The sequence below is a fragment of the Hydractinia symbiolongicarpus genome, chromosome 1, assembly GCF_029227915.1.
Source record: "Hydractinia symbiolongicarpus strain clone_291-10 chromosome 1, HSymV2.1, whole genome shotgun sequence".
Taxonomy (NCBI): domain Eukaryota; kingdom Metazoa; phylum Cnidaria; class Hydrozoa; order Anthoathecata; family Hydractiniidae; genus Hydractinia; species Hydractinia symbiolongicarpus.
Genome location: NC_079875.1, coordinates 28909274 through 28935718, shown reverse-complemented (window position 1 = coordinate 28935718; position 26445 = coordinate 28909274). Strand labels below are relative to the sequence as shown.

Here is a 26445-nt window from a genome sequence, read left to right as displayed (position 1 = left end):
TGCATTCCATAATTGGGCTGACAACAGGGAAAATCGACATATCAATATTGTACGATTCAGAATGCGATTGCGGATTTGTGATTACAAAAATGTGATTATTAATTAGCTGTCATTACACGATTTCGTATCTTAATCGATTGATTAAAACAGTGACAATATTTAGTTGTTTATCAAACTCAATTGGTTCATACAGGTTCTGAAATGTTTTCTAGGAAGGGAATTATGAGTATTACTGTGGAAAGTTTATCATTTCTTGAACATGATAGTTCCTTCGTCGAGTCTTAGGACAACACAAGATCAAATGTATTCTTAACTCTAAATACACCCTAAGAAGTAGTATGTCTAAACCAAAAGACAAAATAAACCTGGAAGAACAAAGCAATGTTGTTCACGAAAACAAAAAAAGAAAGTTTAAGCAACGAGTACAAGAACATATGCGCGCAGTGAGAAACGAAGATGTGAAGAAAAACAAAATTGCGGACCACAGCTGGAGCAGAAGTCATCAGTTTAATTATGATGAGAAGAAAATCATTGACCGAGAATCCAGAACAACGGCCAGATAGATTAAAGAAACCATCAACAGTGTAGAACGTAACAAACACATAAACAGCATCTCGTATCAACTTCCTGAGATTTGGTTACCAGCCCTACAGAAGAAGTAGTTACCTACATCTAGGTCCGAAAATGTTAATTACCGTAATTAACTGTAATTATCAGCTCGTTTCTGATTGGATAATTTTTATGAATTTCGATCCTCTGCAATTATATAAATACATGCTCTACATCATTTTACTTTGCCCGATGATGGGAGAAGGATCTCCCGAAACGTCGCCTACTAAACTATCATGTTTAAGAAATGATAAACTTTCCACAGTAATATGAATACTGAAAAGACGAACCGAAATAATATTTATTATTATGAGATAACAAAACAGCAAGCTGTAGTGATTCGACTAGTCTAATGACTTTTATTTTAAGTGGTAGAGGTTAAACCCTCTAAAGATCTCTATGCAAAGCAAGATCTCCCTTTTACAAGGATGGTCTGTACAACCATGTCATACAGTTCTAGTCTTTCCCAGTGTCCCTAGTCTTTCCCATTGACACTAGACTTTCCTAGAGTCAGCCAGCCTTTCCTGACAGTCATGAAAACCGTTACGGTGAACAGCAATAATAGAATTATGAGTAGTTCAGATTTTACAGAAGTTCGAAATTTTAAGCAGCTTTAAAATTATTTCTTTCACATGTGATAAAACCAACAAAAATCTTTACAAAAGCTACAAAAATGTTACTGGCCAAGTAACAGGCCAGATTTTGAAATCTTCAGATTATGGTAAAACTACTTAGTGCATGGCTGTCTGATTTTTAAAATCAGCAGAAAATAACCAACATTAACGAGAACTTACATGGAAAATCTATAACGCTTACTGGTTAAAACGATTGTTTCTAAGGAGACCCGCCTTTTGAGATTCTTTTTAAATGTTTATCGATATCAGATTGTGCTTAATACACATTTTAGGCTTGCTTGGAGCTGAAGGGGTAAGCATAATTCTTAGGGCACGGCTGTCTTATTTTGAAAAGAAGCAGAGAATAAGTCCATATGATTGCATGTGTATCAATATCATATTGTGTTCAAAAGTACTTTTGTATAATACACGTTTCAGGACAGCAAAAATGAGAGAAGTGAGGGTGTGGATAATATTTCTGTCATTTGAAAAGACTTGGTTGGAGCTGAGTAGGATAAGAGTAATTCTCGGGGTATGGCTTTCCTATTTTGAAAAAAAGCAGAAAATAAGACCATATGCTTGTAAAACGAACCACCTAAGGAAAATTTTGACCCAAAAGCATTAAAAACATTATGTTAATATCAACTTTCTTCGATATATAAACTCACATATTAGTACCTTTACACAACCGAAGTAAAAAAATCAGAATAAACTTTTTTCCCAAAAATATCTACCAAATAAAAATACATAGAGCTGGCTTGTTTTACCTCATTATATGCGGGCAAAAGGAGCCAAGAGATGTAATAAAACGTTCTAATATTCAAAAATCTTAGAAAGCACACAGTTTAGTATTTTTTTGGTACAAACCTTTGCAAATTAAAAATACAATAAAAGACAGGTAATATTGAATATTTGTATGCATGCAGGTAAAATCCACGCAATTACTGGGCATCATGTTGCGATTGATAAACGTTTACCAAAGACAATACAAAATTTATATACTTCTTTAATAGAAAGTATTAAAAAAGTTTGATTCCTCTGGACGACTGGTTTTACTACAACCTTTAGCACTTTCAAGATTTAATTAAAAGAAACTGCTTTCTAGCAGATTCTTTTGTAGCAGGTGGTTCACTGTTATGTATGGACGAGGATCTTACAAATACTCACTCTTCGCACACATAAAATTACGACTATAATTCTACACTGTCAATTACTTTTACTACCCTTTAAATTATTTTAATTCATAAAAATCTATACACATTCTAACATAAGCTTTTTGATTGGTTTAGTTTTAAACTCAGGCTGTTGCCCCTCTCAAATAAGTGCCCAAGTTCTGAAGTTCTGTCATAAGAAAAACATAGTTTATGTTGATATAGTCTGACAATATCATCATCAATGAGGGGCTTTCCATAAAACTCATAGACTGGTTTGTCCAGCCCTAAATCCTGTAATATTCAAAGACGAATGTTGGATATATTTAGAAAAGCGACATGAATACGTTGGTGATTTGATCAATGGAAAGTACCCTACGAATTTGGAGGTACATCTTGAATTGGCGCTTTAACTAGATTTAAAAAGGAAGAAAGTAGTCCGTTTATTTCTGATCAAATGAAACTCCCATTCTCCAGGTAAAGACATTAGGTGAAGAAGCTGAATGGTGTCATCACAGCGTTCTATTTGAGCTGGGGGGTTGTCAGCCATCCTCAACTGATACATCATCCTCAGTATCAACACCTGGTTGATGATCTGAAGTTTCTGCATTGGTAGCACTAACCTCTTTCAAGGTTATGACCGCATAGTTTTTCCCATAGACAACTTTTGATCGATGTGTTGGTCTCGTATTCTCAGACACATGCTCTAATCTCTGTTTATACATCCGCTCAACGTCAATTACATCCGGAAGTGCTCGCGAAGTGTCCCCATACTCAAAGCTATCATCCCAGATTTTGTTTATCGTTCACTTGGTATCTTTCCTCCAAGCCCTTTGAAGGAGTCGGTACTTCCGTCTTCTCCGAGCGCTACGGTTCTTGGTTCTCTGGCATATGTTCAAGTTCAAAGTCTTCCTCTGCTTGTTCTTGGAAATCAATTTTATCTGCTGAAGCTGAAATTTGTGGATTTTCTTCAGTAACACCAACTTCTTCTTGCTGCGCTTGTTCTTCATTAATTGTATCAGTTTTTTTATCATTTGCTTTAAAAAACTTTGTTTTCTCTCCTTTACTATAATGGCATCTCTTTATAGAACCCATTTCAGCAGTAAAACAACCGAAAAAAAAGCTTTTCTGACTGGAGGGACTAATCACAACCTTCTCTCCAAGAGTTCGAGCTTGAGAAAGATTTTTTGGTTTTCAAAGTATAGCTTATAGTTTCGAAATGTATTGGGAAGAAAGGCACGCCTTTCGGGCGTAAGTTAGTGAAAATTCTATAGTGTTAGCGCTGTTACTTCCCGGAGTTATGCGCAAAACAGTGTGGGTAAATTTAGGCAAATTTAATAAGATTTTGAATTTTTGGAATATGCCATCCGAAAGTACACAGGTTAAGGCTATCAAAAACATGAAAATCAAGATTTTTTATTTTCCCCCAAAAAAATTACATTGTTTACTTTAGGAAAGCATGTGCTTATTGTACTTCCAACACGTGACATATACACAGCGTTAAGAGGATTCTTCATCTTCCTCAATGGACACCAACCTGTTGGCTGTATAGTGATTGCGGATTAGGTCTGCAGAGTCTCTTGAACCTGGTCCTGGTGTCCAGGCAGAAGGGGACTCAGCATATGGTAGAATCGCATGATGAAGTCATCAGATTGCTCGGCGAGGAACTTGATTGAGGGCTAGGAATGCACTTGGAGCATTGCAATCGGGTTAACATGGTGGGTCCCAGTGGAAAGAAGGAACATCATAAGGAATTGACGGAGGAGATCTTGAGACTAAAGAGCAACGGGAAAGCACTGCATACAATAGGAATGAATGATGTAAAGCGGTCCTGGTTGACGAAGGTGGGCGGAATGAAGGAGGGTGACAAAATCGTTGCGATTAAGGCACTTTCTGGAACTCTTAAAACTAGAATCAACCAAACAAGGGGTCGCAATGTACAAGAAGAAAAAATGTGTCGTAGATGTGGCAACAAGGTTGAAACTGGTTCGCATGTAGTGAGAGCCATCACTGAGGAGCTCTTTAAGGTTCACCCGTCATGGGTTATCCAAAGAGAGAAGAAGTGGAATATAGATGGAAGGTCTTTCCGGCCGGATGTAACAATAACTGACGGTACTGTCTGTAAAGTGCTTGAGGTGATGGTTCTTTTTGAATCGTCAACTGAGCATCTCACTCATAGAGCCAGAGAAAAGACTGATAAGTATCAGGTACTCAACCTAGGTGGTGGAAGACAAGGTTTTACCTTGCTCGAAGTACTATCCCTAGTGATCGGATAACTAGGTACCATGACTAAAGAATGCAATCACAGCCTAAAACAACTAGACATGTCTAAATCATCTCACTACCTCCAAAGGGTCGCTATTAAGGGAACAGTTATTATACTACGTCGTCAGTTATCTAGTTATGATTTTACAACTATAAACGCCCCAAACAACCCAGGTAAAGGTGTGGCGATTGAAGAGTACTGGCGGATGTGCTCAACGTAGTAATCATGCTGGGGCGCATGACGTGCGTATACTGTGATGAAATGACCTTCGAAAGTCCGAAACTGTACTAGGGCGCAAAGTCAACCGGTCGAGAAGGTTGCACTTTTTGTTAGACCTAGTGCTTCATTGCCTGGTGAAATTTTAATATCCATCAACCTCAGGACAGCTCTTTAGGGAGCGGATTGGGAGGGCCGTCACTAATTTAGTTTTTCAGATTAAAATTACCTGGCTCTGTGATGCGAAATAGCCTTTTAATGCTAAGAGGTGTCAAAAACCCAGGAAACACAGACGATTACACTAAAAGAAATGACGGAAGGGCACCACCAGGAGTGGAGCCTGCGCCTTAATTTGACTTAACACAGGAAAACTCACCAGGTCCAGACATAGCAAGGATTCACCAGAGCGCCAGGACTTGTGAACCTGGCAGTAGCTTTCCACATGTGTTACGGGATCCCAACACTCAACCTTCCACGGAAAGTTTTTGGACCAGCCATTTGCTTCGGACTAGCAGTAGGTCAGGACCAGCCTAAAGACATTGGAGTAATTATCATTGGATGTAAAGTCATGAAGAAAGATAGAAATGAAAACACCTTATATAGCTACTTTCTAACATCAGGTATAGCAGGATCGTTAATCCTGTAGACTAAGTGAACAAACGCCGGTGAAGGAGAAATTTTCTTCAGCAATCTTAACAATAGCAATATTCAACAAATAAGCGGCGAAATTTATAAGTCTATAAATGGTGACAGCTTTTTCCCAATGCACACATGGCCTTTAGATATGCAGTTGTTGTTTACTAACCTTCCTCTATCCGATTCAGATACATTTAAATTAATTTTGGAAATGGTTGCCTCCACAAATTTGCATACAACACATTTTATGTAGCCACTTTAACAAAAACACTATGAAAACGATAAAACGCATCCACCAAATTAGATGGATTACAAGCAATTTGGAACACAAATTAAACACATGGTATTATTTTGACATATTTGCAAACAAAATGCTCTCTTTAAGTGGGATACCCAGGGGATCGCAGCAAATGTTATAAAACTATTTCACATGCACCTCCCTTTTAGTTACTCCCCGACAAAATAAATGATAAAGTGTTGTTTGCTATTTTTATTTCTTTAATATTTTAGTCTTTAATCATGGACAGCGATCAAGTCAGTACTGGCATTCCAGAAGATTCCCCTACCTTCGTACACCAAAAACACCTTGAAAAAGAAAAAAAAAACAAAGCTTGGACATGCTCCGAAAAGAAAAACAGAAATCGAGAATTTTGGGTCATGCATAAATATCATCCCCACCATTTCCCTTCACCATATTCTCCTGGAATAAGTCAATGAAAACATCACGGAGATACAATTAAATTAAATAAAATTGAATTACAATTACAGTACATATATATACCTCACCCATACCAGACAAGGTAACGTGCGGCCAACCCTCTCCAGGTAAGTCAGGTAGGTATCCCTCTACACTTCTGTCAACTAAAAGAACTAAACTCCTCAGCGACAGCGACCAGTACCACTCATGAAGTTCAAAATACGACCACCTAAATTAGACTACAAAAACACCAACTCCAATTCCAATAAAAAAAACAGAAAATCCAATGACTACCATAAAAATCAAAGAGAAAAAAACAAAACAACTATCAAACCCAAGAAAAAGAATATAAACCACCAGCACCAGAGAGCTTTTAGTGATATATCTCTCACACACATACACCTCCCTACTGCCATGGTAAGCCCGTACAAAATTATTTTTTTTAATAAATTTAAATCAACAAATTATGCAACTTTTTTTATTTTCAAGAGTCCAAATTTGAACAATCTCTGTAACCACTCATAAACAAAATGTTTTGAGAACAAGCGCGCTCGCAACATGCACTACTTGCACTATCAGCAGTGTCAGCAGATCTTTGGCATGCAAATGGTTGCATTTTGTCTATGCTCTTAAGGTTTTAAATAACTGCTCGTTGCTGAGAAAGAACACTGTGCGACTAATTGTATTAAAATTGATATCTGAAGTGCTAGTCCTAATAAGGTCTGGGTCAATAACATTTGGAAACTCACGGTTTAAAATATTTAGATTTTTTGTAGACCAAATAAAATCAATCCCACTGCCAGCGTAAGCTTCGTGGGTGTGACAGATAACAATTGGGTTGGTGCTGCTAACTTTGATGTGGGCTCAGCAGGCATGTTTTTCATCCCATCGCACAACTTAACCTATTGACCCCTCCATGTAAGTACTATCTGACTATTGCTGACTATTTCACTAGAACTGGTAACTAACAATGAGGAATGTTTAAATGAACACAAATTGAACGCAAGACAAAACAGCACACCAGTACCAGTTTTTATACTCTCTGGTGTACCACAAGTACGTGTCTTGGGACCACTAATATTTCTATTCCTCATCAATGATGTTGGTAAAAAATATCTAACACAGAAACTTCAAATGTTTTGCTGATAAACGGTAAAGTTGAGCTGTTGCAGATGTCTCTAAACCATAAGGACGCCGTAACAGATTTTATGAGTGGGCTGAATACTCCAACATGAAGACAAGAAGTCCATACACTTACGATGAATGTAAACCCCCCTTTGAGACTAATAGTTTTGTTCTGCCCAATCTTAGGACGCTGCCCAATCCTTGAACATAAAATTGCCCAGTCTTAAGACTGGGCAGGGGTGTCACAAGATTGGGCAAAAGACCATGTTAGGCCCATCTTTGGCACCTTTAAAGAAGGGATTTATTACATGAGCTCTGTTTTTTGGAAGACCCAAAAAACATTCTCAGGCACATTAAAACATATTTTGGGTACTATTGAATTGACCCAGCCAGTTTTTGGACACAGTAGAGTAAAAATCGTAGCTAGCTAGTTAGCTGGGTAAAGCATGTGTTATACATTTAGCATTTATATGCAGCTTGTAGTAGTGGCTAAATTTTAAAAATAAAATGTTTATGTTCATGAAGAATCAGAAAAATCGTATTCAACCATATTATTAGTTAGCTAGCTGTTAATTTCATTGGATGAGATGTTTAACCAGCTAGCGAGCTGTAGCCAGCTAGCTAATATGGTTGAGTAGTTTCAATTTCTTTAAACATAACATGGTATATATAAATTTTTGGCCTTTTGATTTTCAAGAAAAGTTTCAATTTAAAGTTTCTATTAAGAAGTAAATTCTAAAAATCTTATTGTTTTTTTGTCTTCCACAATTGTTCAAAGATTGGGCATGTACGTCCATAGATTGAGCAGTCCAGTCTTAAGACTGGCCACCCATGGCCTGGCCAGTCTTAAGACGGGGCGCGTTCCAAGATTGGGCAGAACAGTATTCTTGCTGGCGTTTCCATTTTGTAAAATTGTTGGCAATAGACATAATCGTGTAGCAAAACGTTTGCTAAAGTATTGCACCAATAATGTCTTGTTATGGTCTGGCTGAATTAAAAGTGGACCTAGCAATCAATATAGAAAGTGTTGCGGAGCGTGGAACTGAGTTCCCTAACCATAGTCACAAGAAAAAAAGATAGTCTAGTTGCGTGGACCGTCGGCATTGTTTACGCGAACTATCCTCAATCAGCCTGGGACGGCCCGCTCATCCTGCACAGAAGTTCAAAATGGCGGCGCATGCAGGAGGAGACTACCTTGCAGGCGAAGATCTTGATGATTTATTTGAGTTACTTGAAGGCGGTTTTCTTGATGAAGATGTGGATTTTAATGTGGAATTAGATGCTGTGATAACGGAAGTGGAAGCTTACGAAGAAGTTGGGTACCCTTGTCAGGACTGTGATAAAATTTGTAAATCACAACGTGGCCTGACTAAACATCGCAATGTCAAACACACTACTGAAGTTACTCCTGAAATATCGACGAATGCTGGTCCTTCATTACCAAAACTTACTAAAGAAGAACAAATTTTGAAAAAGCTACACCCTTTGAAGTTGAAAGTACTTATCACGAAGAGTGCTGAGATATGCCTTGGTGAACAATGTTTACCCAAATCAACCAGGGAAGTGTTTCGTGATTTCAAAGTTTCTAATGATGATGCGGTCAAACTTTGGGAAAAACTGAAGCCAATCATTGGAAAGTATAACGGTGATGCAGAAGATTTTTATGCAAACTTTTATGGTCTATTGAAAGATAACTTGCTTCCATCAAAATTTGAGGACACTACTTTGAGCAATATTATTCTAACAGAACTTGCAAATCATTTTTTAATTCATCTTTCGGGTAATGATAAAGTTGTCGATTCTGTAACTGAAGCTGTAACACCTATCTCGGAGAATGAACAAAAAAGCCTGCAATATGTGGCTGGATTTATCGTTCACAAGCTTTATACAAAATTCCGTTTTTCGAAAAAGTCTCAACAAAGTGAATTCAACAAACAGGCTGTATCAATCCTACAAGCATGCAAAGTTGACTGTGATGATTCACAGACATTGATCAATATACGCGACCGTGGTGTCTTGTGGAGAGTGAACAAACAAATACAAGAACTTTTTCGAGAATGTGAAAAAATGTTTCGGTTGAAAACTTCAAATTTCAGCACAACACTAAATTGTCAAGACCTTGTTAAAAATATGCTCAAAAACTGTTCTGTACTTTCCAATTTCAAAAGTGTCTGTTATACCATTGATCCACAAGTCAGTAAAGAAGTCAGTATGAATCTTCTGGAACACATACTTACTATGTTTACAAGAGTTCGCAGCTTTTCCTATGCTAGAGACATACGTGAAAAACATAAGGCTGCTAAAAAACTTGCAAAGAAAAGATCATTGAGAACTGAAATTAAAAAAGCCAGTAGCAGCAAAGGACATGGGTCACTGATTCATCTAGTTCCGGGCATGAACTATAAAATCTGCCACAATGGCTATTTTTATAGCCACACATGTGATAAAAAAACATTACACATGGCTAAAAATCACAATAAAAATTCATTCCTTTTTTTTTTTTCTGGTTGAACTTCAGACAAAAATCAGGATCCCTCACAGTACGATTTAGAGGTGCCGTGTGAGAAATCCTGTTACTTCATTTACGGTCAATTTAAGATATCAGGATTCTTCTGATTTTCCTGTAAATATATGCGTGAGTAATTCTGACGCGTTTTGAAAAAGTGACAACATTGCAATTTTTCCATAGCTAATAGCTTTCACAAAATAATAGATAGATGGGACATAGAAAAAATAAACATACATACTCATCCAATAACCATCTCCTAAAGTGATCCAATGATAGAACAAAGCATCTCCAGTCCCACAAAATAAAGAGAACTAGATAAAATTGCCAATTAATAACATTTTTTCAAATGTGTGGCTATAAAAATAGCCGTTTTGTTGTGTGCTTCATTCAAAGTGTAGACTTTTTTCTTTTTGGTAATGGGGTGTCATCTATCATGTTGAATTTGCTACCACATCCTTGTACATTCCCAGCAATTGGTCTTACAGAAAATTGTGCTTTTATGGTATTATCATTATATCCAACGTCTCTCACCGATGGGTTGTCACGTCGCGATCCAATGGCACGCTGCCTACCAAAATAATTTTCCAGATCATCTTGACAAAACCGTTCAGAAAGAATGTATGGTACACCATGTTGTAAAAGGAATTTCACTACTTTTTTGAGAGAGTTAACTGTAATCTTAAGCCCTTCATGTGTTTGCCAGGAAATAAACATATTTGATTTGGCATTTTTTGTAAAATTATCACCACGCTCTTCAATTGACTCTTTCCATAAGGTGAAATAGGAGAGAAAACCGTCCAACCATGCAAAGCGTTCATCATCAACTGACTGATAAGGTTTTAGAAATGGTTTTCTCTTCAACTCATGTTCGACAGTGTTTTTCACATTCAAGCAGCCAAAAAAACTATCCATCATTAGACAAAATTGTGCAGTACCAGCTGCTTCAGGTGGACCAAACTGATTGAGAACTTTGCCAACAGTTTTACTGAGAACTTGAGCTGCAAGACGAACTTTCATTACTGAAAATGGTGTTAGCTGTATATGATCATTTGTTAAATTATTGACCAACTTCAAACCACTCTCGAGATCATTGTGATAACTCCAAAGAACATAAAATCCACTATTCCACATATAACGGGTAGCTCGGCCAGAACCAGAATTAAACAGACAATTGCGTGATGTTTTGATGAGATGTGGAGCATCAGCAAAAAAATAGATAAATCGACCATCATTAGCATGAATATTCTTAGTACGATAAACTACATCACTGTCATGGACACCATCTAAATGCCTATGCATTCTGAAAAAGCGTCTATTTGGAGAAGCACCATCAGCTGTTGCAGCGATAACTTTCAAATTTATTTTTTCAAGGTAAAGAACAGCTTTCCAAAATATAGGCATGATTTGATAGGAAGTTATTCCAGTTGTAGCAAATGTTGCAATACTATATGAAAGAGGATTAACAACACTTTTGGCAAGAAACACGAGAACATGAGTAGCAATTTCTTTGACAGATTTGAGTGTGGCAAAATTTGTATGAATATCACCAAGGTCAACAAAACCAATGAGTTCACCAGTATACTTGTCCCAAACTAAATCCTCCTGTATTTTGATCTCATCAAACAGAATTATGGTATATCTCTCAATGTCTGAAAATGCAGCAGTTTTTTTTGCTAGATCATTGATGATTTCATGATTAAATCCTCTTGTTGGTCGTATGTAGTTTCTATAATCACGAAGTGTTCGTAGGCTAGGAAGAACCAACATACCACTGCCAGTTTTAGGGTCATATCTGAGATCTGAATAAGCAGAAGAAGACTTTGCAGCAAGATTAAGACAGAACTTTATGATCATTGGATGATATCTGACACTGGTTGGTGATGAAGATTGGAGATATTTTTGCTGCTCCTCCCAGAACAATTTCATAAAAGGTGGTACATTTTTTTTATCACATCCACTGAATAAGGTTACAAAATCAGAGCTCATTTCAGAAGTAACATTACCACCATGTGCTTGAATAGCAGCTTTCATTTCAGACAGTTGGCTTGCCAGTTGTTTACATTCCAAACGCTGACTCTGAAGGGTTAATTTGACACGGTCCGGTGATGTGAACTTGATTGGTGCTTTCAACTTTGCAGGTTCAAGCATCTTCCTTTTATTTACGGACAGTAGCTGATTTGAATGAAATGTTATGCGATGTACACTTTCCACAAGGATTAGGTTTGGGTGATAGAATTAACATACGACACATATTTGAACGAAAATACTGGTCTTGATGGAGATTTGACTGAAAGGACTTTTGTTGATAGTCTAGATAGTTGAATTTTTTAGGAATGACATGCTTTTGGAAGTTTGTCTCTCTACTATTATTGCAATCTGGAGCGGTGATACCAATACATAATTCATAACTATTGAGTTCTTTTATGAAATTGGAGAGTGTTGTATTAAGAAAGGATTTTTTGTATAAGATATGCAAATCATGGTCATCTGGTAACATCCATCCAAATATTCTTAAAGAAAATGAAAGGGATCGATCGATGAATATTTCAAATTTTGGGATGATGTGGTCTGGTGATAAACAAGTAACAACAACAAGTGAGTCTTGAGTGTCAATATGCCAACATCTACCCAACGAGAGCATTGAAACACGTTGACTGAAGTCAACAAAATTTCTATAAATGGTGGTTGGAGAAGGTGGTGGTGAAAAATCTTGTAAAATTTGGAAATCTTCACGTTTTTGTATCGAAGTGTTCGTTCGAGGTGGAGAGGCTAAGGTCGAAATATTGCCAGATTTTAGTGGAAGATTCAGATGTGGTAGTTCTCCTTCTTTCAAACTTTTTCGAATTGGGTAAACCCATATTTGATCCTCCAAGAAATGACGTTCACAAATAAACAATTTGAACGTGGAAATGCGACGTCTCAGCTCGTCATCTACCTCCCTATATTTCGTGATGATATTGATGAGCTCCTTTCCCCATTTTTTGTTTACTTCATTATTTGGCAACGGAACTTTGAAAATACTGATGTCTTTATTTCTCCTCGATACAGAGCATCCACATATAGCACAATTTTCACCAGGCATAGTAAAATCTTGTACGAAAAACACCCAAAGTCGAAATAAAAACACCAAACTAACAACACCCAAAAAATGCGCCATTTTGAACTTCTGTGCAGGATCGGAGGTTTGGGAGCCACTATAGTTCAGCCGTAAAAACATAGAACAATGGCCTATTGTTTGTTGCTAGACTTATCTAACTTATCTATCTTTTTTTCTTGTGACTATGGTATAACGAATCGTATAAAAAACAAAGTCCCCACGTGCCTCATGGTAATCGATCAAACAGTTTCATCTTCGATTTGATGAAACATTTCCTGGCCATTTGTACAATATTTCTAGCTACAATCGTCCACGAAAATATGGCTCTCCATTCCCCATGTGACATTCCCCCCTCACTGACCTTTGTGACTCAGCAAGGTAAACGATTACACGTGACATACCTTCATGAACATACTATCTGCAAAATATCTAGCTAGCTATGTTCTTCTTTGATGACTTTCTAAACTTTTTGGTTCTTGGTTTTTGGAACAAAATTGTCAGCAGAGAGGAGAAATTTTGTGGATAATTGTATCTAGAACAAGCTATGTGATGGGACACTTCTAAAAAGTAGAATTATCTCAGTCACTGTGTAGTATATGTGCTAGCTATTTTGCTGATTCTAGCTATTTTGCTGATTTTCTGCCAGCAAAAATAGCTAATTTTATGCTAGCAACATTGATAGTTTTATGCCAGTTAAGTAGTTGCTTTTATGCTAGCTCTTTGTGGCTGGTTTTATGCTAGCTATATGACACTGTTTGTTCTTTTTTATGCTAGCTAGCCTAACTCTTCCTAAAGTAATCGTTAGATAGATAAGATAATTTTATTAATCCAAAAATAGCTGTACAGTTCAAATAATTAAATAAATTTTAATATGAAGAGAAAAAACAAACAAACTATTTTTAAAGGGAGACCTTACCTAATAGCAGAAGCTAAGACGAGGATAAGGCCACCCTTGGACGAGTACAATAGACGGCACAGGACACACAAGACGGCACGAACATATATAATCACCAGATAAATGAACCGTTTTAGTCATTGATGTCTGTATCTTATTCCAGGATTTAATGGTGTTAAATCTAATAGAATTTTTACCAAAACAAACGGTATTGACAGTAGGAAGATTGATCAAGCCAGCCTTTTCTGCACGAGTGCTCTGGGCATGGTTGAAGTCAACCGCAAAAGTATTCTGGATAGTAGCATTTCATTTTATCATGAAAGAGCTTATGCAAAAACAGAATGTTCTGACACTGGACAATATCATTGAATTTGAGGATTTCCAGGTTGCCATAGATGATACTAGATGATGCTCTTCGAGATTCAAAAGTCATTAGTCTGATAGCAAAATTTTGTAAAACAGCAATGTGATTAACATCAAGACTATTTGGTTGACCCCAAATTTGATTACAATATTGCAGGTGGGAATGAAAAATGGCATAGTAGACTAGGATAAGGACATTAATTAAGAGGTTTATGTGCATGTTTAAATATAATGTATTCTGTCTTGCTAGCATTAAGAGAAATCTTATTAGCATTCAGCCAATGGCAGAGAAGCTTGAGGTCTAAACTCATTTGTTTGGCCAGTTGTTTCAAAGAGTCACTGAAAAATGCAGGAGGTTTGTATCATCAGCAAAGTGGTGTACCATAAAATAGTTAATTGCACAATTAAAGTCGTTTATATAAATTAAAAAAAAAAAGTGGTCCTAAAACAGAGCCTTGAGGGACACCATCTCTGGTAAGATTATTTGCTGATCTAGCTCCATTTAAAGACACAAATTGTTGACGACCTATTAAGTAGGACCTAAATAAAGAGAGAGCATTACCTCGAATTCCATAATGATGAAGCTTTGTAAGCAGAATTTCATGATCAACAGTATCAAAAGCCTTCTGGAGATCAATAAACACTCCACATGCATAATTTCCTTTATCAAGAGCATCCATAATTTTTTGAGAGATATTCATTAGTGATTGAAAGGTTGAGTAATTTTTTCTGAAACCAAATTGTTGCTTATACAGGACATTGTTAGCTTCAAGAAACCCATAAACCCGTTTATATATAAGTTTTTCAAATATCTTTCCAATTTGGATCCTTTTTTATGAATAGGGATAACCCTGGCAGTTTTTAAATTAGAAGGAAAAATGCCTGAAGTAGAAGACAAATTTATAAGTTTAGAGAGTGGAACGGATAATTCAGTTTTAACAGTAGAAAAAATTTGGGCAGGAATGCTAAATGGCCCAGAAGATTTACCAAGGTCCAAGGAAGAAATACAATGGAGAACTTCAATATCATCAGTTAGTGAAAGAAACATTGAATTAGGAACAGAATCTTTTGATGTTAATGGGATGCCCATTCTTATATTGTCAGCAATTGATGAAAAATAATTATTAGCAATTGTCACTGGATCAGTGACAAGTAAGTTATCAATGTTCATACAGGTTGGAGAAGCAGAAGCAGAAGAACGAACAGAAATTATATTTTTAACACCTTTCCAAATGTTGCCAATATTTTTTTGGTTATCACTAAAATATTTATTGAAAAAATTACTCTTGCTCAATCTACAGTTACAATTTTATTGCGGTACTTTTTGAAACGCTCTAACAAGAGAGACCAATCCGTATATTGTAGTTCAGTGCGAAAGGCATCATGACTGAATTTTTTCCAGTCACGAGCATAAATATCATTAGATACATGAGCCGGATTGACAGCAGACAAATCTCTTAACACCAAGAACTGGGGGAAATGATCAGATATTAAATTAATAATATTACCAGACAAAGTATCCCACTTGGCAGAGTTAAAATAAATATTATCTATAATTGTGCTGGTAGATTCAGTGACTCTTGTGGGCTTGGTTGTTGAACTCATCAACAGACATTCAGGGGTGTCTATAAATGCATCCTACAATCATGTTTTTATCTTTAGCCTGTATAATTTCAATGAATTTAGATTCAAGTTCACTGCTTTTGTATGCAAGTGTATCAAGATCAAGACGTTCAATAAATTGCACGTGATTAGAAACATACAACAGAGCACCACCTTTTTCACCTTCAGTAGGCGTGTGTGTGAAGGAGTAACTAGGTAGATCACAATTAATAGGAGGGACATTAATCTGGAATTTAGTTTCAGTAATACCAATAATACTGAAGTCATGCCCAAGTTGTTGTAATAGAACCTTCAATTCATCAAGATGTTTTGACAGAGATGCAATATTCATATGGAAAAGGGAGAATTTATGAGAAGTAACTTGAAGGTCAGTGAATTCATTTGGATCATAATATTTGCAGTTGACACCACCCATGATTTCAGGGATGTCATTGATTTTAAGAGTATTAAGCTTTGTAAGAAATGTTTTGATTTCAAGGGAAGAAAGTGACTTGTCGTAGACTAGAGGGGGAGCTTTTATGCCGAAGGGGAGAATTTCATTATTACATTTACAGCAAAACCATTTCTGGGTAGAATTAGAACTGGGTAGAAACTTCATTTTATCTGACAATGGTAAATGTTTTATTAGCGAAGACGTACAAAACTTTGCTGCTAGTAAAAATATTAATTGGAAATTTAATATTGAGTCTGCCCCTTGGCAAGGAAGTTCTGGGCAATAGTCGCCTGAAGTATAACGAACTTTTAACGATACTAACTGAAATTGAATTTATACTAAATAACAGACCATTAACGTACATATATGAAGAACCATTAACACCTAATCATCTTATGTATGGAAGAAAATTAAACACGAAAGCAGATGAGAACAACTTAATACCTGAAGATCTCTCGGCTGATATGAGTGTCAAACGGAAAGAAAACGTAAACCGATTACTGACACACTTTTGGAATAGATGGCGTGACGAATACGTCACAGAATTACGAGAATTCCACAAATTGAAGAATAGTCGATTCAATAAATGTTTAATTCCAAACGTTGACGACGTAGTTGTTGTTGCTGATGATAGAATGCCACGATCACAATGGCGAATTGGTCGAATAAAAGAAACGTTGAAGGGAAAAGATGGAAAAATACGTGCAGCGATAGTACAATGCAAAACTGATCAAGACAGACGATCAAATTTACGGCGACCGATCAATAAATTGATACAGTTTGAACAGTGTATTATTCCAAACGATGAATCAACAGAACCAGCAATACAATTTATTGATGAACAATCAGTTACACAAAACGATCAGTTAGCTGAATCAAAGATAACATTTGTTGATGAAAAGGACCTTGAGATTGTAAACATTTGAGATGACAAGTTTTGACCTCCGTCAACTGGGGGAATGTTGAATTGACCATGTGACTTGAACACGTGACCTTTACACGTGCGCTCACTTTTGTATATATTTTTCTGTTTATATTTTGGAAGAGCTTAATTAGATTTTACTTCTTGTTGAACGAGGTTGTTCTCTTTGGTTGATACCCCCGAAACCTCGTATTCTTATTATACAGTCCTCTGATTATAATTGTGGATAAAACACAACTCATGGTACAAGGAGGCATTAGATGTTGCGGAAAGTGTAGGAGTTGAGGAGAAAATGAAACGGGTTATCAGAAGGCAAACATTAAGGGACAACCAACCTGCTATCAGTCCAAAGGATTATTATAAAAAAGCCTTAACCATACCAATCTTGGACCATTTAAACAGTGAACTTAACTCGAGGTTTAATTTTGAAAACTTTGTAGCCAAAGTAGTTTCAATGGTTTACTCCAATAAAGATTGGAAGAGCAAATTCAAAAGGTTTGTAGATTTTTACTGTGGGAAAGTTTGCTTTGGATTATCAGGGTACAAGACCTGCAACCATTGCTCAAACTTTAAAGTCAATAAACCTGTGTCTATTTACTAATATAAATGTGAATGTGAAAGAAGTTTTTCATCATTGAGACGATTAAAAAATTATTGCCGTAGTACCATGACAGAAGATCGTCTTAATGGCCTTTCCTTAATGTACATTCATCAAGAAATTATTCCAAAGGTAGATATGTACTTAATATTTTTGCCCGAAATCCTAGAAGATTACAGTTAATTTAAATTCACTTAAAACTTAATAATATTTAAACAATTTACTTTATCCTTACTTACCCATACTTACTCATCTTTTGCTAAGTCTTACTTTTAAGTTAGTAGTTATACACTTAATATCTTAGGTTCACCCTAAAAGTTTCTCAACTTTGGCTTTTTTGAAGTCCTAACTCCTATTTTATAACATACATTTATTAAAAGAGCACAACCCCTGATTTATATGCTAATGCTGCTTTTTAGCAAGAGTCCTTTATCCTTTGTTTTTTTATATATTTTACTGAAATAGTTCTTGCACATTCATTTTTTAAATTTGTTTTTATATAATTTTTATGTTTAGATGTCAAATTTGATAGATTCATTCATTATTCCATTGGCCGGTTTTGACAATTTGCTCAATTTGACCCATTTTGTCCATGGTTTTCTACATTATGTGATGTGCAAGAAAGAAGAAAGAAGATTTTTATGGGTTATTAATGTAACCCTTCAAGTTTTCAAAAAACATTATTTTGGAATACCAGCTGCTATGAAAAAGTAGCTACATTTATGCTGTATCCGCCCCTGATTTTATTTTTTAATTCTAAAAATATTACCATTAAATCAGGAATACTGTTTGGTTGATAATTGCTGAGTACAGTTAAATAATTGACAGTCACGCTGCCATCATTGCTCTTTTGAAAATAAGCAAATTATCTTCCAAATAATCATAAGCTTTTTTAAATTTTTTCTTAAGTAGTATTTCGTTATTTCACATTGATTCCTTACTACTATAAATTTGATCAATCCAATTGCTCACAACAGAAAACAACGAGTGGACTAAAATGGAAATTTGCCAAATTTTAGCTAAATAATAATTAATAAATAATTATTATTTTGTATTTATTTATAATGCCATCCCAATCTATGAACGCAATGTGCTATTGATTTAGCTTTTGTTTAAGTTCTGTTACGTTCTTGAGTAATTACCTTTGTTCTTAGGAGACGTAGCTATGGCAACGGCACAAGCAGACGAATCAACACTTTCAGCTTTAATTTCAAAGAATGGAGATCAACTTAAACTGGTCACTCTTATCAACGAATGTTCCGACCAACACTAATACTGATGACTGCAATTCCATTTGCATTGCACATTTAGCCGTCATCAGTCACACTGCTTCACATTTTAAATCGGTAAGTATTAAAAAATTCAAAAACAGCTCTGAACTTCCTACGGCTCAACCGTCCTGAGTTAGCAGAAACTCTTTAAACAAACTCGCCGTTGCTTGGAGATAAGAAGTTGAACAACATTGTTAAAGGACGTATATGGCAAGTGAAGGAATCCAAAGTCGAAATTAAAAAGTGGTAAGCAATTTTAAATATTTATTCCCTGTATTAATAATTATTGTCATAATCTGTTATAATTCTGTTTTTATGTTTAGATATTGGATATGTACTTAGATCTCGCGTTAAAACTGGTGCAGAGCTTACTCCACGGCACTTCACCTAAAATGCGACCTTACCCTTTGTTGCAGACAGGGTGGAGTGGGAAAAGAAAGTTGGAAAACTTTCAAAGACAAACCCATTCAAAATTATTATGATTTGTGCTTTGAAGAATCCCCAAGCACGTCTGCCTCATCTTCCTCTGCTACAAAGAGGTCTTTAATGGCTATGCTTGCTGACGTGGACGAGGAGGACAGCGTTGCGTCATAAATCATAGATAAAAAAAGTATATTCTTTTTTCGTATTAAGTATTGGTATTACGATAAATGACTGCATGTCAATTTGTATAAAGGAAAAAGCAGTATGTGCTGCCACAATGGCAGAAAAGATAGAGACAACTTTAAATGGACAATGGATTGTTCTAATGAAACCTGAGGAAAATTGCCTTAGCAATGTCACAAAATTAAAGGACCGAAATTTTAATTTAACAGTTGTTCGGAAAGGAAAGGCTGGTGCTGACAAATACACCATGTGCGTAATTTGTCGTCGTTTTTTAGTCAACGTGGCATTTCAAAACAGTGAGACGAAGTGTGTTGGCTAGTGTATTGGTGTATTGGCATCAAATGATAAATATCAAGAGTTGTCTGGCCAAATAATTTCCAGGATGGCAGAGGACGAAATAACAAATATAATCAAGAACGACGACCTACTGATGGTGTATGCCTATACCATGTATGAAAAAGACGGAAGAGAGAAGTTCACAGAAATTTCAAATAAACACGGTGGTGGCCAAACATGGTGGTACCGACGCAGCAAATTTTTTTTCCGTACACGGTAGGCAGTATCATTGACCGTGGGCAGTATCATTTTAACCGTTGGCAGTATCTATTAATTTTTTCAATATTTTTCGGAAACCGGTCCTTTGACATGCTCAAGTGTTTGTACCGCAAATGCCCGTGGAAACTTTTGACTTGACCGAAAACAAAGAGAAATACAGAATATGAGTGTGGAATAACTTATTCGAAGCGAAAGTAGCTGGTAAGTACCATTAATCTTTATATACTAAGATAGATGCTTGTTTCTCAAAGATTATATAAGTTTTATTTTGATCGAGTTTTTCTCACTGTGATTACTTACAACATGTCAGAAGAGAATATTGATTTCAATGTTGGTGAGAGGTTTTTTCACACCATCGAATTCTACAGCATTTATACCAAGGTTGTTCTTATATGTGTAAAGACCCAAAATATAATCAACTTTTGAAACTTTGTTGTCTGTTTTAGCATCCAACGAGAAAACGAAAAGCAGCAAAATAAATGGCTTTCATTTGCTTTATCGCGAAACAGTGGTAAGTACAATCCCCTACTTTTGTGTCATGAGTCAACTCCGTATAAACAATGCTCACAGATTTTATCGAAACATTATTTCCTTCAGAACACCTTAATGAGTGAAGCGACTGTTGCGGATGATGCCCCGCCAGAACTGGCAGAGATGAGTAAAATTGGATCAGAAAGATGGAAGGCACTTGACGATGCTTCGAGAAAGGTGTGTCTGTGTTAAAAATAACACGTTCGTTTTAAGTTGTTTTTTTTAACTAATCACAAAATATACAATGTACAAGGCAAATATCATACAGTAAACGTTCAAATGTAGGAACACGTGAATAACAACCTCGTACTCAGAGTGAATAACAACCTCGTACTCAGATCTCTGTGACATATTATTTCAAATTATACACTAGATTAATTCAAATTTTACGTTTGATTCATCGTAGGAATGGAACAAGAAAGGGCAAAAGAAGCGAGAAGAAGATGACTGTGGTCAAACTGAGTCGTTGATTTGCGCAAAATGCAAGAAAACCTTCACGCGACAGAAGGAGTTCAACTATCACAGCAAGAATTGCGTACTATGTACTTGCGATATTTGTCAAAAGGAATTCAGCAACAAAATTTCTTTGAGAAAGCACAGGAAGATTCACGATAACATAATCACGTGCGCTCTATGTGAAAAGTCGTTCTCTTCACAACAAGCATTGAAGAGACATACCCATTCAGTACATGAAACACAAACTTATGCATGTGATGTTTGTACCAAAAAATTCTCGACTCATGGAAATCTGAAACGTCATGAGAAAATACATTCTAAGTAAAATTATTTGTTTACTGTTTACTGTCCTTTTTAATGGCTGGTCTCTTTACTTGCGGAGTTAAAAACTTTGTTTTAGAACCCATTGTTCGGCCGGCTTTTTTCGCAACGGGTTCGTTATTACTAACATTTTTAGTAAACGAATGACCTCGTTTCAAACTTGGTTCAACGTTGAACGGGTTCTTACGTTTCGTCATCCCTTTTTGAATAGCAACCTTGCTTCCGGAAATTGTGCTTCGTCTTTTAACAGCCTCTGGTTGAACTTTTATTTTCTTGCCAGTTCGACTTTTAGAATGAGTTTGGTTGGTAACTTTTTTACTGTAGTGAATATCACTTGCGAATGTGTGGAATGCAGAACAGAGTTTTGAAGTCTGAGTTTCGTACTTTGAAATTCTGTCACAAAACTTTGACACTCCTCGTAAAAAATCATTGTTATTGCGGTTTAACTCGATCATCCTCAATATTTTTTCGCTAGCTTCCGTGAACTCAGTTTGAATTTCTTGAAAGTTTACTGTTTCGACACTTCTACGCTCATCTAAATGGGAATATTCTGACATTGTTAAAATATGATAAACAGCTATGTGTTTCAAAATTTATTCGAAATATATTTCCACCATGGTCATACTCGTATAAAATTATAAATTAAGCTAGAAGGTTGAAAATGTTACCTGTTACTTTTGAAGTGGATCCTTCATCCATCGGATCTTGTTGAATAGTATCGTGACTTTCGCTGTCGCTAAATATGGAAAAAAGACATTTTGAAATTATTACTGATTGATAATAAACAATCTTGTATTTAATGAAATAGACATTCTCAACATTTGAAGGTGCCAGGATAATGATGAAAGCTTACGAGTGAACGCTTTGACCAGAGCTTTCAGTCACATTTGTTCCAGCATCCAAATAATCACGCAACCCTTCATAATAAACATCAGGAAGCGATTCGCCTATTGCAATATACGAGCATTGCTTCCTTTCTTCTGAACTGAGATATGGAATGAAATTTGCGCTTTTCAAATGTTGTCTCCAAGTTACGTATTGATGTTTGCATGGAGATCCATCACTACCAACATCACACTCGCACAATCCGAGTTCCATGTCAACACAATAATGTACACTTGGATCAGTGAAACTGGGAACCAAGTAGATGTTGCTGCCGTTGCTTATGATATTCTCTGCAACTTCACGCAGAACAGGCTCTGGTGGAAGCTTATATCCAACACCTTCTCCTTTTTCTTTAGTCTTTCCTGAATATAAAATGAAAGCGTAAAATCAAAAGTTTTTGTTGCAGTAAGACATGGGAAAAACGAGATGCACAGTTTAATTCAGTACCCCTAATAGACATTTTTGGAAAATGAATCATTAATATTTGCCTACCCATGAATCTTCTACTGTATATGCCATCGAACCTTCCATTAGCAACACTCAAAAGCTTAGACTTGTAATGATCATTGAAATCTTTTGTAAGCTTCTCGAACAAACCATTTATATTTATCTGAAAAATTGAAATATTACTGAATGTTAATATTTTAACTATAGATCTCTGATATAAATACCAATAGGTGAACTTCGACTCAGCAGCTTTGACTCAAGGAAAAAAAGTTTGACCTCAGTAGAAATGTATTATTATTATGTACCTCCTTTGTTCTGTTTAAAATGTTATCTTTCAACACCAAAAATTGAGCTTCCACAAAATTATTTGTATTGTTTCCTCTTATGGTCATTTTTCTTCGATAGCACAAACACCACCTTTCTCTCATATCATAAACGTTTTCCAAATATGACGTCAATTGGGGATACTTCGGTCCAAAACTATCTAGAAGTTTATCGTACACTTCTTCCATCTCGGTTTCAAGTTCAGCATAAACTACTTTTCTGAATTTTGCCATAATAACTAAATGAAGATATATATGAGAAACTATAGAAACACTTTCAGATTTTTATTTAAGTATATTTAGAAACTATCGAAACATTCTTGAAACTTTATTGGAGGCTTCTTAGAAATAGTTAGAAATCATTGAAACATTTTTCGACATTTAAAATTTTTCAACATTTTAAATCTAACCTGGTCTATCATGTTGTGATATCCCATGTTTTTTATCGAAAAGCCACCTCCATACTTGCTGCATTAGGTGAAAAATACATAACAATAAGCGTGACTTCGGCCAAACAGCATGTAAAGCGTCTTTCAACTCATCACAGTTGTCGGTCATAATGACACCGGGTCCATTCAATGGTCCTTTATCATAAAAGAATTATCACTTTTTTACAAATGGAGATATTTAACATAGCATAAAATTTCTGACAAAATGGTATATGAAAAGATCTTCATTAGTCATCTAACAGTCAAAAGTCACAAAGAGGGTACAATCAAAGGTCATACTCAACTACCCCCAGCCCCCATAGTATATAGTTCTGACTGACATAACAGAACCACAAAAATGTAGCTGTATCAAACATACCAGGCAGTGTTGCTGAAAAGATTTCTAATGCTCTTGTTATTGTGTCTGTTGTTTCATCACTAGTGACAATGATTCCAAGAGGCAGTGCTCCAACAAAAGAGTGTGTTACCATGAGGAATACTCGGAGATTGTATTCTTCCATACCACCACTTGAATCAAGAAATACTAGTTCTCCAGAACTTCTGATCTAAATACAAATAAGAATCATATATTTTCATGCTCAATGTTGGACACTTTAAAAGAGAAATTTTGAAGACTAACCTTCTCGTGTACTCTTTTCATAAGTGGAGTAATGATTACCAGGATAAAGGGATCATTCTGTTCAGCATCAAATTTCTGAGCTTTTATTGAAATATCCGAATCTTTGAGAGTTTCTTGCTCAACCAAAGCTAAAAAATATAACAAAATTTCAAAATTTGACGAATATATACTATATATACGTTATCAAACTGACATCAACATTGAAAAATACATAAAATGTATCATTGAAATAACAAAAATAGAATATACGAAAGCATTTAATGAACATACTATTCAACTTTTCAAACATTGTACTTGTGTTTTGTGTTCCATATTTTTTTCGATGATATTCTGTATATAAATAATTATAATCTGTGCGTCTGGGAAACACTGATCGGTCAGAGATGAACTTGTGAAAAGCTACTTCACTTTCATACGACTTTTTAGTTTTGGTCCAAATCTCTCGATAAGCTAACCCAGGAGTGAAGCCTCTTTCATATAGCTGAGTAATTTCAGCCACAACATCTGGCTTGATATCCTTAAAGGATAATGACTGTAGAGAATTTACTGGGTGATTATGAGTCCATTCCATTTCTAGCAAACAATTGTTATCACCTTCTTCTTTTTTATACTTCAGCACCAAGCTGAAGGGACAATCAGTGTTTTTGAATCTCTGACTGGGATTACATTTCATCTTCATTTTACTGTTCATTGTCGCTTGATACCGTGTGTTATGATGACATCTGAAGTATGTAAATTGCTTATACAGGCTTTTCTCAACGTTTCATTTGTGTTGGATTGATAGCTTTTCACAAACTCTTCCTCAGAAGATATGGTACACTCAACAACAGCTTTAAATTTCTTGACTGATCCTTGTATATTACTAATCTTGAATTCGTTTTCATTAAAAGGAAGAATATCTGATACTACAGCTTTCAGTTCATCAGTGTTTTCAACATTTATAAAACGGGAACGAAACGATCTAAGTGTTGCAGACATTTTTCAAGTATTAGCTAGCAACTATAAAAATGAATGAATATTTTTAAGATATGTATAATCCGATATAACACACAGCAAGAATATAACAATACCAGCAACAGTGAGAAAATGAGTTGTAAACAAACTGTGTCTGTTATGTACAAAACTTCAGAAACAACAAGATGAGAGAGTTTTGAGTATGGAACCAAGAAGCTAGAAATATGTCAAAAGATGTTAACATAACTATTAAAATCGTCAACTGATATTGAATAGCTTCTGCGCTTTATATTCATTATAAGGTTACTCAGAAGACAAAATGTAAACACTATGTTCGTCCGCTCTGCACTGCTAAACTACCATCTTGATTTGATTTTTTTGGCTATTTCGGCATGATACTGCCAACGGTTAAAATGATACTGCCCACGGTCAATGATACTGCCTACCGTGTACGGAAAAAAAATTTGCACCGACGCAGTTGGGATCCCTAGTCTACTTTTGCGGGTTGGTTGATCGCTAAGTGCTCTTGCTTCAGCAAAGAGGGCAGTTGGTATAAAACAAGAGACAGTGAGACGGTCAAAGATGCTAGAGATTTTCTTGAGTTGCACTCCGAGGAATGGCATATCTAAAAGGTATCTATAAGACTTAACATTTTATTTGTACTACTTCAAGGTGCGAAATACCCGTAACAATTTTTCTTTTCTATTAAATTATCCTGAACTGGACGCTACTCGTGTCTGGAATTGCGACGAGAGTGGCTTTCCGACAGACCCATCCAAAGGCAGAGTCGTTTCTGTCAAGGTAATATGATAGTTGCAATTTGATTCTTCTTGTTGGGGTGGATGGATACTGGTCTTTTCGCAACCATTTTGCCGATATTGTCCCCGAAAGACCCCTTTTGCTTCTGCTGGATGGCCATCTCACTCACATATCCATTTAAGTGATCTTTTGTGCCCTAGAAGAAAATATAGTTACTATCAAATTTCCACCTCACGTAGAGGACGTGATGCAGCCTTTGGATGTGGCATGTTTTGGTCTGCTTAAACGACGCTGGGAGAAACTGTTACAACTATTTATTTTATTTTTGACAACATAAAATAAATTCGATGTAGGTGCTGTAAATGTTGGGAAATGAGTTAAACCCAGCAAAATCGTTGAAAACAAATGCTTTGTTTCTTTTTATTGGAAAATTTTGCATGAGTATTTAATTGATGCTGTTAATCAATTTTATCAAAAAGGCTTTTATCAAAATCAGTCCCTACGAATGGACTTTT

The 26445-nt window shown here is 35.9% G+C and overlaps 3 protein-coding genes across 3 annotated transcripts; 1 reads left to right on the top strand and 2 right to left on the bottom strand.

Annotated features, from left to right (window-relative positions):
* Positions 1-16410: 16410 nt before the first annotated feature.
* On the top strand, positions 16411-17160 carry LOC130629529 (uncharacterized). Its single transcript, XM_057442774.1, has one exon. The coding sequence runs from the start codon at positions 16411-16413 to the stop codon at positions 17158-17160; it is 750 nt and encodes a 249-aa protein (XP_057298757.1).
* Positions 17161-21508: 4348 nt separating this feature from the next.
* Positions 21509-23761, bottom strand: LOC130649070 (uncharacterized). Its single transcript, XM_057455274.1, has 6 exons — positions 23560-23761; positions 23132-23388; positions 22872-22989; positions 22348-22741; positions 22163-22230; positions 21509-22029 (listed from the first exon to the last, which is right to left on the bottom strand). Exons 1-6 carry the CDS (start codon positions 23705-23707, stop codon positions 21509-21511), a joined length of 1506 nt encoding a protein of 501 aa, XP_057311257.1. The 5' UTR covers positions 23708-23761.
* On the bottom strand, positions 23738-25612 carry LOC130649091 (uncharacterized). Its single transcript, XM_057455295.1, has 3 exons — positions 24488-25612; positions 24218-24345; positions 23738-24143 (listed from the first exon to the last, which is right to left on the bottom strand). The coding sequence occupies exons 1-3, from the start codon at positions 24906-24908 to the stop codon at positions 23865-23867; spliced, it is 828 nt and encodes a 275-aa protein (XP_057311278.1). The 5' UTR covers positions 24909-25612; the 3' UTR covers positions 23738-23864.
* Positions 25613-26445: the final 833 nt, after the last annotated feature.

Excerpts from the sequence above, each read along its gene's own strand:
- LOC130649070 (XM_057455274.1), bottom strand. The coding sequence starts at position 23,707 with ATGACCGACAACTGTGATGAGTTGAAAGACGCTTTACATGCTGTTTGG. Across the intron at positions 22,990-23,131 it reads TTTTAAACAGAACAAAGGAG|ATAAATATAAATGGTTTGTT; the intron begins GTACATAATAAT and ends TCAATTTTTCAG. Across the intron at positions 22,030-22,162 it reads ATCCACTTCAAAAGTAACAG|ATGAGCGTAGAAGTGTCGAA; the intron begins GTAACATTTTCA and ends ATTCCCATTTAG.
- LOC130629529 (XM_057442774.1), top strand. The coding sequence starts at position 16,411 with ATGGTAAATGTTTTATTAGCGAAGACGTACAAAACTTTGCTGCTAGTA.
- LOC130649091 (XM_057455295.1), bottom strand. The coding sequence starts at position 24,908 with ATGAACAGTAAAATGAAGATGAAATGTAATCCCAGTCAGAGATTCAAA. Across the intron at positions 24,346-24,487 it reads AATGTTTGAAAAGTTGAATA|CTTTGGTTGAGCAAGAAACT; the intron begins GTATGTTCATTA and ends TATATTTTTTAG. Across the intron at positions 24,144-24,217 it reads TGAAAAGAGTACACGAGAAG|ATCAGAAGTTCTGGAGAACT; the intron begins GTTAGTCTTCAA and ends ATTTGTATTTAG.